We start from the raw sequence: 14,368 nt of genomic DNA, 5'->3' as shown, positions 1-14,368 counted from the left end.
GGCCAGCAGGAATGAGTTGTGCAAACCAAAACTCAGAACTTCCAAGAGGTCATGGTCCCAGAAGGCCAACCGGCACTCTCCTCACCATTGCTAAATCAGTGTTTTGATCTGGATTCTTACATAGGAACATGACTGTTTTGTTCTCTGTCTCAGAACCCACTTACTTGGCCATAGGCTCTCTATTTGCCTTTCCTTTATGTTACTTCATTTGTCTACCTTCACCCAAAGTTACAATTTAAATATATGGTTTAATCAGATTAGTAAAATGCATAATAAAAACAGAAGTATTAGTCACATGTAACATAGACTGCATGATTGATTAATTTCTGGAATTCAGTCCTTCCTCAAGGCTGAAACCCTTTTTAGGCCACAGTCAAATTCCATTCTCTTTAGTCTCCCATAGCTGCAGTGTAGGATGGGGAGAGAGCTACTGGAAATTCAGTGTTTAATAAACCTTAGTTTCCCCACTTAAATAGAAGCCAGACATAGACAGTTAACTAGTTTTGATTAGAGAATGATGCAAAAATTTCATTGATTTTAATTGTCAAAGCATCAGAGCAAAACAAAGCAAAAAAAAACAACAACTAAAAAACAAAAAAAAGTTATCTCATTCAGCCTTCTCATCTTATGGAGAAACTAGAGCCCAGAAAAAGGACTGAATGAATTTTCCCAGGTCACCCAGCAAGTGGCAGGGCCAGGATTTGGACCCAGGTTTTCTACCCCTAAATTCAGGACTCTTTGTACTGTACCAGTCAGTCAGCATTTCTTAAGCAATTATTATGTGCCATGCACTATGATAAGCCCTGGAAATACAAACAGAAGCAGAAAAAAATACAGTTCCTTCCCTCAAGGGGTGGTAATGAAGGTACCTGGCATGAGGGCAAGATGTAGACAGGTCTTGTTAAGATAAGCCAGCAGTGCAGTCTAAGAGGAATAAAGGGCCTCCTCCTAAAGTGGAGATTCTGGGAGAAACTAGGTAATTGGAGGGAGTAGTCACAGAGGTAGAAGGTATGTCTAATATGAGAAGTCGTCCATGTAATACTATTGTGCTATCAGAAATGATGAACAGGCTGACTTCAGAAAAACCTGGAAAGACTTGTATGGTCTGATGCTGAGTGAAGCGAGTAGAACCAGGAGAATGTTGTACACAATAACAACCTTGTTGTGCGATGACTAATGTTGATAAACTTAACCCTTCTCAACAATACAAGGATCTAAGACATCTCCAAAGGCCTCGTGATGGAAAATGCTATCCACAAAGAAGAAAGAACTATGGAGTTTGAATGCAGATCGAAGCATACTATTTGCTATTTTTTTCTTCTGTTGTGTTTTGTTTCCTCTTTCTGGTGGTTCTGCCTATTGGTTCTAATTCTTACTTACAACATCACTAATGTGAAAATATGTTTAATAGCAATATATATGTATAGCATATATCAGATTGAGCACTGTCTTGGAGAAGGTGGGGGGGATTTAAAACTCAAAAGCTTATGAAAGTGATTGTTGATAATTCAAAATAAATTAATAAAAAAGTAAATAAATAAATAAATAGAAAAAAAAAGTCATCCATGTGTAGAGTGAGCTTCCAGGATAAAGAGATTTCTATGGCATGGTAGAGAAAATCCTGGCAAAATGAGTCACAATTGTAGCCTGGAGAGGAATGAATGGTGCCACTTACCATTATTCTCCAATGCATGCATGGAGTTAGAGTTCAAGTTGGCATTCATATATAATCCCAAAAATGCAGTCATTATCTAGAAATATCCTGTTTTACTAATTAATCCACTTTTCTAATCACAGTATACAAAAATCCTTTTCTGTAGTTTTTGTGCACTTTTAAAATATCTGTACTTTCTAATCATCCCTGATCCCATGGCATGCATATTATAAAGTGCTCTTCAGTCCTTAAATGAAGATGGAGTATCAGTTTGTTTAGTGCGCAGTCTACAAAAGATACCTTAAAAAGTTGGCATTCATTTCGTATGGCTTTTGAGACAACTGTATAATTTTTTTCTTTGCAGATATATTTATAATATCTATAGGATTATAGAATTATATGATCATAGCTTTAGAACTGGAAAGGACCATGGATATCAATGAATCCAAACTTCCCCTTTTATTTTACAGATGAAGAAACTGAGGCCTAGGGAAGTAAAGTGACTTTTCTGAGGTCACACAGTCACCTTACAAGAAGTGTTTGAATCTAGATCTTCCAATTCCAAAGTCTTTGTTTTTTTTTACATTATCACACAACATTTTTGTATATTTCTACTTATAATATCCCTGAGTTTTAAAAAAAAGTTATTAGTATATGAAATGGAAATTTTTTCTTTATCATATTGAAGGGAGTACAAAATATATTGAAACTATTTCACCAGCCATTTCTTTTCAAAATAAAATTATTCTATATTACAAATGAAAAATATTTGACAGAATTTTGTAGTCTATTAGCATGAATTGAATAGTTGGAAGTATTAAGATTTTTAGAAATGCTAAAATAAATTCGTCAGCAATTTATTAATTGCACACATTATAAAACTAATAACAGGTCTCTTCTTTGTCATACAGGGTTAAAAAATTTCACATGCAAATTTTTCAAAAATGACTTGACATACACAATTTATACTTTCACAGTTAAGTAGCCCTATAAAATGTCTTGGAAAGAAGAAACTGATTCATTGATAAAAAGTCTGTCTGAGTATGAGACCATGTTTGCACGGGTTAGAATGCATTAGCCAAAATATTAAAATAATCATTTTCTTAGGTTTATAGAAATGATTAAGAGTACTGCAATTTTAACAGATATTTTAACTAAATTTGTGAAAATATGTTGTGACTTATTAATTGCTTGTTGGATTAAATAAGCCTTCTTTTGACCGGTTTGGATTTAATAGTTATATTTACTCTTTTAAGGTTTAGATCCGTTGTTAGTCAGACAGACAGAAAGACTAATAGGATACCTGATTGCCTGAATAGTGACCATATTTCTATATCCAGGTGCCATATTTGCATGAAATTAAATTGTATGGGTTTTTATTTCATCTAAAATACCCTAAGGCCCTTCTCCTTTCATTATCCCAAAGAAAATACTTTTTTTACTTTCTCATTTTTTCTTCCTCCTCCTCAACAAATGATTCCCAAATTCTCCTTTGCAGTATTTAAAAATATACCCTCTATATTCTACTGTTTATTCCTCTCTTCACTGTGGGAACTTATACTTCCTCCATCTTTCCTTACCACCTTGCAATATCATCTTACCCGAAAGTTCCTTACATGAATACCAGCAGTAGTTTCTACCTCATGATTTCCCTGCCTATATGAAAAAGAAGTTAATTTATCCTGTAAATACACAAAGGATGTTATTGATGATTGCAGTGATGGGGAGTTGTTTATAAACTGTTCTTTATTAATAAAGTTTGTGATCTTATTGAAGTTTGCTCTATTTTTTTTCCAAGAGGATACAAATTTGGCCTGATTCCTATTCCATGTGGCATAAAAAGTAAACTAATCATTGATTTTCCAAAGTACTCATTTTTCATTTTATTGCCACAGTAATGCATGCAAAAGGAAGTTTACAGGATCCCACAGTCTTATATTATGTTGCTTTCAAAGAACCCAGGCCAGCCTCTAGCCACTTCAAAACCATATACACAAATGTGCTGACTACTTTCTAATGCCCTCAAATGCCTGCCATGGAATTTTCATCATTCACCCTCCTCTCTATCTAGTGCTGAAATGACTATGGGATGGGGAAAACTTTTTTTTATGAAAGTGTAAATGCTGCAGCATGCCAAGGTCTGGACACAAGGCTTAGCTCAGATGCTATTTCTTCCTTGATGCCTTTTCTGATCTCTTCCAAAAATATTCACTCCTTCCCCAAATTTTCTTAGAGTACTTTGTCTGGAATTCTTTTTTGCACTTATTACACACTAACGTGTATTATGCTTTTATGAGTGTGTGCTCATGTTCAATTTACCCATAGTAGATAAGAAACTCTTGAGAACATAGACTGTGTCATTTTTCATCTTTATATTTCTAGTTCCTAAAACTATACTTTCCAAGTACCAAGTGTTTCATAAATTCTTGTTGAACTGAATTGAATAAAAGAAGATAGAACCATAATGTCTCGGTTTGTATTTTGGGATGGCTCTGTTTCGTAGTGATGCTACTTAAGAGGGAAAGCAAACCAGTCAGATAAATGTTGGAGCATAGTGTTCTTGGAGATTCTGGAGGTCTATTGTTCTTGAGTAGTTTTCTCTGTTGTCTGAGTTAATGTTGTACTGTATTTTAAGATCATAAATCTTGTGCATTATGGTATATTTCATTCTATTGTGGTCTTGGGAGCAAAATACCTTAGGGTTGGACAATGCTGAATATTTCAAAAGGTTAATAGGAACTGACAGACAATTTCTGAGCTTTCTCTATCCTCTCAAAGGTCATAGGGCCGTCACTCATACTGAGCAATGTGTGTTGATAGGTATGAGTGGTATTAGAGTGGGTAGTAATAAGGGGAAGAAAGAATGCTCTAGAAGATTATGTTGGAAGACATATGAAATAAGGTTGGATAAAGTGTGGTCATATTATTAAGAGCCTTGAATGATGGAGTCATGGTTTTGGCTTTGATTCAATATGCAGTAAAGAGCCATTGTAGATTTTTCACAGGATGAAAGCAGTATTTTAGCACTATTAATCTCTAATTATGAAGGGTAATATGAGAAGTGAATTGAAATGGTAATGATTAATTCAGCTCCATTTAACTGGGCAATTATTTATTAAGCACCTACTCTATGAAAAGCACTAAACCTGGTGGTGGGGCCTACGAGAAGACAACCAAAACCTTCTTTCCTTCAAGTTAAGCACTAGAAAAATACAATGTGCAAACAAACAAATACAATAGAATGAAAACTGAGGATGAAGAGAATCACTTAAAACTGGGATAATAGGGAAGGTTTCCCAAAGGTGGTGGTATCTGAGCTGAGCCTTGGAGGAAAATAAAGGTTCTGAGAAGAGGTAAGGAAGAAATGATCATTTGCATAGAGGTGGTAGTGAATCAAAAGGAGCAGATCCCATGAGAGTAGAGAGTGAGAAAAGACCCCAGGACAGACACCTGGGGGGCACCCATACTTATGAGGAGGGATGATCCTATTAAAAAAAAAAAAACCTGAGAGTGTGCCAGATAATAAGTAGGAGGGAGACCATGAAAGAGTAGTTTCAGAGAAACCAAAGGAGAAGAGAGTATCCCTGATGTTAACTACATCAAAAGCTTCCAAAGTAAAACAATAACCTTTTATTTTAAGGGATATGAGGATAGATTGCTGTCTGGAAAGACTGTCAATCCTCTGTTAAGAACAGGGAATAAAATGAGATTTAAAAGGATAGCTGAAGAAGGAAAGGAGAGGAACTCAATTGTTGTAGCAGTATAGGGTACTTTAGTAACAAATTCTTAGCATTTTATGTTAGTGACTTCTTTTCATTTGTTTTTTGTTTTGTTTTAGATATGCCTACATTTAGACCCTTTGATACTCCTCACCACCCCTTACTCCCAAACAAGAAGGAAAGTAACTTTTTTCACAGAGACAGAAGAAGAAGAGAAGAGGCTGGATGAAGAAGTAGAGGCATTTTGAAATATGAAGTAGGGGAAATAAAGAGAATTTCATGAGGATAAATATAAGAAAATCTTGGTTTTCTCAATAAAATAGGAGGCTAGGACATCTGCTGATAGGAGAATAGGGGAAGTATTTGGGAGTTTGAGGAGAGAAGAGAAAGCAAAAGAAGAGACATTTATTTGATGTACTGTAAACAATGTTTTTAACAACATTTATAATAAATATGATCATGATAATAATAGTCAGCATTTATATAATGCCTACTATATGCCAGGCATTATGCTAAGTGTTTTATAAATATTATCTCATTTGATCTTCATAACAACCCTGAGAGGTAGGAGCTATTATTAATTTCCGTTTTATGGATAAGGAAACTGACGCAAACAGAGGTTAAGGGACTTGCCTAGGGTCACACAGCTATTAATTGTCTAAGACCAGATTTGAACTTGGGTCTTCCTGATTCCAGGCCCAGTACTCTATCTACTGCACTACCTAGCTGCCCATATGCCCTTATATGCTTCTCATATATGTGAAAATCTACTCATCTTTACCTATGATTTTTTGTTATCTCTAGTAGTAGAGATAATAGAAAAGTATCTTCATTGGATAGACTTTCAAAAGATTACTATAATACTTGTATATACTAGGGATAAATCCAATATGAATACATAGTCTTTTTTCTGTTACATATTTTTGCATATTTGCTCTTAGAGTGTCTGGATTAAACTCTAAACTTTAGAGAAGAGGGATCGTATTTTGTATCATTTCAACTTTTTCTTTATCAAATAAACTTCCATACAACCTGATGCTCAATAAATACTATCGACTGAGTGGATGACTCAGGGAAAGCTTATGAAAATGCTTAAGAAAATGCAACTAAATATGTATTTTAATACTTGTAAATGTCCTAAGATTGTGTGACTGTGAAGAAAAAAAGATCGAATTTTTTCTAAGATGTTATTATGAAGGATATTTCCAGGTTCTTACGAAATTTTGTACTATTGTTAAGTACGCCACTCCAAACTCAGGTAGATAAGTCAACAAGCATTAGGCATCTACTTTGTGCTAGGAACTATGCTAATATCTGGAGATATAAAGCAAGCCCCAAATAGTATCTGCCCTCAAGGAGCTCACAATCTAATGAATTTGCAACATTCAGTTATGAATAAGATGGAGCTGAGATTTATAGCTAATATCTGATAAATGAGAGAGAAATTAACTAGATGGCCACTGAGTTCCTGTACAGTGCTACATCAGTGGTCCTTTCTTGGATGACAGAATTAGAAAAGCCTCAAAATAATTTTGTCACCTGGAATAGTAGACTAAATCTTGCGGGTTAAAAATTGTAAAGTGATAAATTTAAAGATTTGCCTTGGATTCAAAGAACAAAATTCAAAAGTACAAGATAGAAAAACTTGGTAGAGAATGGCCTATGTGAAGGGGAAAAACCTGAGAGTTTTAGTATACTGCAAGGTCATTATGAGTAAGTAAAATAGTGTGGCGACCAAAAAGCTAATTCAATCATAGATCACATTAATGGAAACATGTAACATCTTTAACAAGGAAGAAGAGACTTCTGTTGTACTTTGCCCTGGTAAAACAATGTCTGGAATATTGTGTCTAGTCTAATGCCACACGTTAGAAAAGCCATTGATAAGAAAGATCCATCCAGAGGAAGGTGACTAGGGTAATGAGAGGCTTATGAGAATATTTTCTTAAAGGGTAAAAATGTATTCTGTCATTGTATATATTATACTTACAAGTGATAATATTTCATCATTCTTCAAAGAGACTGCTTTTTTATCTTTAAAGTTTATTTGAAAACACATCTTTAAATACTGAAAATGATTAATATATACTTTAGAAGTCTAAGTTAGTATTCAGTTATAAAATGTTGGGGCAAAATTAAACCAAATTTCATTCACAGGTGAGAAAATCACCAAACTGCTAGCCTTATCTTTTAAGCCATCTAGTCAAGCAATAAAAATTTCTTTTGTGTCCAAATAAAAGAAAAAATGCACTATTAAAATTCAATTCAGAAGTGATGAAAACTGAACATGGAGCAGCTGGTTCACAGTACCTCCTCTGTATACTCTGGGATTTTGGGGCCTCATTAATTTTGTGTGTGCATGTATGTATGTGTGTGTATGTGTGTGATGTCTATCCTATGTACAAATTAGCATTTCAAGTACCATAATCTGTCACATATGAGTCAGCTGACCCAAGAGAACATACCTTCCATAGCTTTGCTTAATTTGAATATCTGCTTTTTGTATGTGTGAATTTATTTTATTTTAAGTAGTGTTAAGCATGTAGACATTTTCTAAAATACATTAACAAATATAGGTTGCTCTTAAAATAGTTTCAGAGAAAAGAGAAAAATGGCAGAATAGATTTGAAGGAACATTATTTCTTCTTAAATATGTTGTTTTCTAAATCCATTTCATGTTATACAAACAAAGATAACTTGATACTTGACTTTATTTTGATGAAAATCCTTATGTTGCTCAATTAATTTCATGGTAGGCTTTAAATTGGGAAGAAAATCCTAACCTTTTTTTTAATAACATCTAAATGTAAAAAAAAAAAATTCTCTCATTAATACAAACACTTAAATGAACCATTTTAAAGCTAAATGACAAATTTTTCTACTAGAAAGTGAACTACAAAGAACTTTTCAATGAATTTTATTTCATTTTCACAACAATAAAATGTCTGGAGTATGATCTAGGCAAAAAAAGACAATGTGATTTCAGAATTTTTGTGATCTATTTCAAGAAATATAAATATCCCCAAATATTAAATAATATTGCCTAATGAAGGAGGTAAATAAAACTAATAGGTATAGTTCTATAAGTTCATTCTTGGCCTAAGCACATTTTTACTTTAGTATTAAGAGATAATCTTCCACGGAATACTATTTAAATATGTCATTGGCTTGTGGACATTGATACTTGTTTTTCAAGACCACGCCAATGAGCTGTGCCCCCTTATACTATACTGAAAAGGCTTTGAAATCAGTCTCAGGAATGGACTGAATCTGCTATCCAAAAACAAACCTAGCCATGTGCAACAAAGCTCATCACCAGAAGATAGACACCAGGTAATGAATCCTTTGGCCATTTCAATCCATGAAATAAAAAAAATTGAACATGATCCCCAATGTTGTGCAGCCCTTTTCTCCTTCTACAATGAAATTGATAGAATAGCAGAAAAAGGAGGAAAGTGTTTTGAGAATCACACAGTTTTACGAATATTAACTTAATCATAGCTATTCAAAATATGATATCTTTGTCCAATAACCAACAAATTTACATACTCTTGGAAGAACCAAACCATAGCAATGCTGATATTCTCAGAATAAATGAAACTAAAAGAAAAAGGAAGTGATTATTTAGTCAAACATCAAATTTATTGTCATCATTAGCAATGATTAAGTGCTACTCTTTATCTTTATCACTATGTTGGATAACTTTAGTATTATATTCAAAATGCATACAAAACCAGTGGTCTACACTGAAAAATATGTGTGATCTTTTCTTGATGTTGATTATAATCTTGGGTCAATGATTTAAATAATTTAAGCAGAACATCTTTGTTACCTAACATCCACAAAATGGGTATCCATTTTTCTTTGGACTGGCATTTTGAGAGGAAGAAAAGTTTTGCTCTCACTAAGACTGTTCAGTAGTTAACACAATTTCTCATCCAATTCCTTATGATTCCTTAGTGAAGGATCTGTGATTTCATTAGTGTTGGAACTGCCAGTGTGCATACTTCTTTTACCAATGAAGATCATAACCTATCTATGACTTCAGATCATGAATTTAGTGCTAGAAAGGATGGTAGAAACAATTTAGCCTAACCTCATCCTTATATAGATGAGTAATTCAAACCCAGAGGGGTGAAAATACTTGCCTTTGGTCAGACAGAGTTCTAATAAGTTGCTTGAGGCATGTGAAGCTTATATGATCTCCCTAGGTTAGGCAGATAGTGACAGAGGCAGAATTCAAATTCAGGCCTTCCTGACTCCAAGCCTAATAAACTTTCCACCATACTATACTGCCCGCTCAATGATTCTTTATGTGTTTAATAACAAAATTAAATATTTTATCTTTCAGGTTTTTGCCATTTTCTAATTACAGCAAGAATGAAAAGTATATCCCAATGATTCACTCTTCAACCAAGTATAATGGCCTTTCTTATGGACAAAAACAATTCCAAGCTGAAGACCCTGAAAAATGGATAAGTAACAAAGTAAGTTAATGTGAGAATACAGAAGGGCATTTTTAAATAAAATGCAGGCCGGAAAATAACTGAAAAATAATGTATTCACATGTCCTGCTTTCATAATACACAATGTTGAGGTCACTCACCCACTTCCTAGGTCCTGTGAATGAAATTGTTTTTTCTAGTATTGTGGTATTGGTTTTAACTTGACACGTGGTCTTCCTTAGTTTCCCTTGTGATCAGTGGCATTGGCATTGTGTGAGAGTTAAAGATGATCTCTATGAACAAAGGAAAGAAAAAGAATAATTTCCTCACATATGGGGATCATACTGGTATCTTCAGCATTTTAGATCATGGACACATATCCTCTAAAATTGGACTAGACCACAAAGATCATCTAATCCTTCTAAGATGAGAAAACTGAGGCCCGAAGAGTCAAGTGAATTGCCTAAGGTCATACAAATAGTAAGCAGAAGATCCAAACCTCAGTCTTCTGATTCCAAATCCTTTGTCCTTTGTACTATACCACACTATTATCTGCATCATGTTCTTACCAGCTGACTCTAACCCCATTATTCATACATACATACACATATATCTCTTTTCTATACACTCATATATACATGAATATATTTGTATATATATGTATCTACGTATCTCTATTATCCATTGGATAGACCAAAGGGGAAAAATGATAGTTATAAAATTCATAGAAGAATTTGCTGTTTTCCAAAGTCATTTAATGATTACATACTTTTCTAAAATATCTATTACCAGCATTGATATTTTACCAGTATAGAATGAAAGAAATTCAATACTATAGAATATTATATGTCAAAGATTTCAAGGTTTCACAATTTTAGAAAATTCGTCATGAATCATGAAACAAAAAGGAAGAAAACAATTTAATAATTACTTCTCGACTATAGACACAGAAACACCTTAAAGGATATAGGAGTGCGGTGTAGGTTAACATTCTTCATTCCATATTTTTAGCCTGTTAACTAAGTTTATAAGAAGTTGCAATTAATTAATTATTTTATAAAATCAAAACAAAGATTTAATAGAGTAGTAGAAATGTAGTTTTCTTGAAAGGAGTGCACCTACTTCCACATGTTATTAACATGGTTATGTATTTTAAATTATACATTCAGTAAATTCAATAAATATTTATTAAGCACCTATTATGTGCCAGGCACTATATTAAGTTCTTGGGTACGAAAATAGGCAAAAGGCAATCACTGCCCTCAAGGAGCTTACAATCTAATTGGAGGAGAAAACATTCAAAACAAGTTATATGAAAGATAAATAGGAAATAATTAAGAGAGGGAAAACACTGGAATTAAGAGGTGTTAGGGAAGGTTTCCTGCCAAAGATAAGATTTTAGTTGAAACTTAAATGAAGTCAGGGAGGTCATTAGTCAGAGTGGAGGAGGAAGAACATTCCAGGCATGGAGAATGAATGCCATGATCTAGGGACAATGCCTGGAGTCAAGAGATGGAGTGTCTTGTTTGTAGATTAGCCAGGAGTCCAGTGTCACTAGATGGAAGAATACATGTTAGGGACTAAGGTATGAGAACACTGGAAAGGTAGGAGGGTGTAGATTATGAAGGGCTTTAAATGTCAAACAGAGCATTTTTATTTACTCCTATAGGCAATAGGAAGCCATTGGAGTTTAGTTTGTGTGTGTGTGTGTGTGTGTGTGTGGTGTATGTGATCTTCATTTTAGAAAAATCACTTTAGTAGCTGAATGGAGAATGCAATAGAGTGGTGAGATGGCTGTTTACAATGGTCTAGGTATGAGATGATCAGGGCAGGCCCTAGAGGGGAAGGAGGGAGCATATTTGAGAGATGTTGCAGAGGTAAAATTTACAGACTTTGGCAACTGCTTAGATATAGGGGGTGAGAGATAGTGAGGAATCCAGGATGACTCCTAGATTGTGAGCTGAGTAAATGGGGGAGGGATGGTGTTGCCCTTTACAATAATAAGGCAGGGGTGGGGAGTGGGGAAGAGCTTAAGGGGAAACAAAATTAATTCTGTTTGGACATATTGAGTTTAAGATGTCTACTGGATATCCAGTTGAAGATGTCTAAAAGGCAGTTGGAGATAAGAGATTGAAGGTTAGTAGAGAGATTGGGGAAGGATGGGTAGATTTAAGAATCATGAGCATAGAGATGAGAATTAAATCCATGGGAGCTGATGAGATCACCAAGTAAAATAGTATAGAGAGAGAAGAAAAGAGGACCAAAACAAAACCAAGAGATACAGTTATAGTTAGAAGGCATGATCTGGAGGAGGATCAAGCAAAGGAGACAGAGTAACTTTGGAGACAGCAGTTTTGGTAGAATGATAAGGTTGAAAGCCAAATTGTAAGGGGTTGAGAAAAGAGTGAGAGGAGAGAGGCACCTATTATAGATGATCTTTCAATAAGTTTAACCATGAGGGGCAGAACAGAAATAGGAGGATAGTTAACAGGGATGGAAGGATCAAGTGAGTTTTTTTTTCAGGTTAGGAAAGACATGGTCATGTTTGTAGGCTGTAGGAAATGAAACAGTAGAGGACAGACTTAAAATCAGTGATAGAATGGGAATGACAGAGGGGACAATCATTTGGAGGAGATGGGATAGAATAGGATCTCTTGAACAAGTAGAGTTTAGCCTTGTAAGGAGTATAAAACAGAGATGAAGGAGGAGAAAGGGGCAGTATGCTATTGTTTGATAGGAGATGAGGAAGAGGGGGCAAGGAGGATTTCATGGCTGATGGCCTCAATTTTTTTCTGTAAAATATGAAACAAGGTTCTCAGCTGAAAGGGTAGAAGCAGGGGAAGCATGGGAAGTTCGAGGAGGGATAAGAAAGTTTGTAACAGCCATTATGGAGAATGGGATGGTGAGTTGAAAAGGGAGGGTGTAGTAGGATTGCCTAGCAGCAGTGAGTGCCTAGTTGAATTTATATCACATAAATTTGTAGTTGAACTAGTCATAAGATTGTGTGATTTTCTCTACCTTTGTTCAGCAGCATAGGTAGTCACAAAGGAGATGAATAATGGGAGTTATCAAAGGTTGAGGCTTGGTTAGTTGTAATTTGTGACATGATAAGAGGGTTAGGGATTCAAGAGAGAAGGACAGTATGTAATTGAATTGTTTCATCAAGGAGTCAAGATGGGGAGAAGAGAAGGAAATGGCTTGGGAGAGAATTGATTGGTCAATGGTTAGAGGTCATGGTGATGATGAAGAGTAGGGTTACATAAGGGAAAGCAAAGGGAGAGATGAAAAACCAACAGATTATAGTTGGATAAAGCAATTTCAGAATTCTTGAACATGGAGGTGGTGCATTTGTGGGTGATGGCAAGGTTGAGGGTATGACCATCTTTGTGTGTGGTTGAGATAGGGTGATGGAGTACTTTACGGGAGGAAAGTAAGTTGAGGAAATAAGTGGTTAGGGTATTTTGAGGGAGAATCAAAATGCATGTTCAAGTGTCCTAGTATGAGAAGAGTTAGGAATGAGAGAAATATTCCAAGCCAGATATCAGACTCATTGAGGAAGGAAGGGGAGTGACATGAGTGGTCTGTAGGTAACCAGGACCAGAATTTTTATTGGGTGATAGACATGGATAGCATGAGCCTCAAAGGAAGAGAGGTTCCTGAGTAAAGGAGGAAGAAGAACTGGAAGTGGCAAATAGGGAGCAAGGAGTATTCCAACTCCTGACTTAACCAGGGAGTTGAGGAGGACGAGTGAGGGTTAAACCAGTACTGGAAAGAGTGGCCAGGGAAGCTGTGTCATCAGGGGAAAGCCAGATTTCAGTAAGAACTAATAGATGGAAGGAGTAGGAGAGAAATAGATTTAAGAAGAAAGGAAGTATGTTGCATATGGTATAGGCATTCCAGAGGGTACAGTGGAAGGGCTGAATGGGTAGATGATGAAACTGAGGAGGATGGGAATAAGGAATCAGTTGGTAGGGGGTATGAAATTGGGTTTGGACGATGATTGACAGGAGTTCAGAGTCACTGGGATGTGAAGGATATGACCAAGTATGAGAATGTTCATCACTGAGTAGAGGTCACCACTGCTCTACCCTTAAAGATTAGGTGCAACAGGAGATGGGAGACCTGAAGTTGAAGGGAGAGTTACTTTTCTCTGCACTGGAGGTTCTCCACATACCAGTTAGGAAGTTGGGCTAGAGCAGGAGGTGGAAAATGCCTTGTGCTGGTACAGATGAAAGCAGGTGCTTTAGGACAAGTAGAGGATGCATGGCCTGGTCCCTAGCGACCTTTCCTAAGGAAACACATTGTGCCCAGCAGGAGAAGGAAAGGATACTAGTGCATCCATAGTCAAAAATCTTTCCAACAGAGGAAGCTGAGTATAAGGCAGAGGCAGGAAGTGATAGACTCCCTGCACAGACAGAAGACACCTAGCTTAGCCCTTAGCAGCCTTTTCTTAGGGGACTCCAGTGCTTTGATTAAATTTTGGCATTGTGTAAGTTATGTTTTAGAGTAAGCTGATTACTTTTGAAAGTCAATTAATTGTTTGAGGCTGC

General features: G+C 35.6%; 1 protein-coding gene across 1 annotated transcript in view; it reads left to right on the top strand.

The window, feature by feature from the left end:
• SPATA17 (spermatogenesis associated 17) overlaps positions 1–14,368 on the top strand; it is a 259,479-nt gene that overhangs the window by 198,199 nt on the left and 46,912 nt on the right. The window contains exon 9 of the mRNA XM_027871578.1: positions 9,725–9,860. Coding sequence (XP_027727379.1) covers positions 9,725–9,860 — 136 coding nt within the window. The remainder of the gene's footprint in view (positions 1–9,724; positions 9,861–14,368) is intronic.

This window comes from Vombatus ursinus, unplaced genomic scaffold (assembly GCF_900497805.2).
Source record: "Vombatus ursinus unplaced genomic scaffold, bare-nosed wombat genome assembly UNPS02014798.1, whole genome shotgun sequence".
Taxonomy (NCBI): domain Eukaryota; kingdom Metazoa; phylum Chordata; class Mammalia; order Diprotodontia; family Vombatidae; genus Vombatus; species Vombatus ursinus.
The sequence above is the reverse complement of the archived record's forward strand: the minus strand, read 5'-3'. Positions and strand labels throughout refer to the sequence as shown.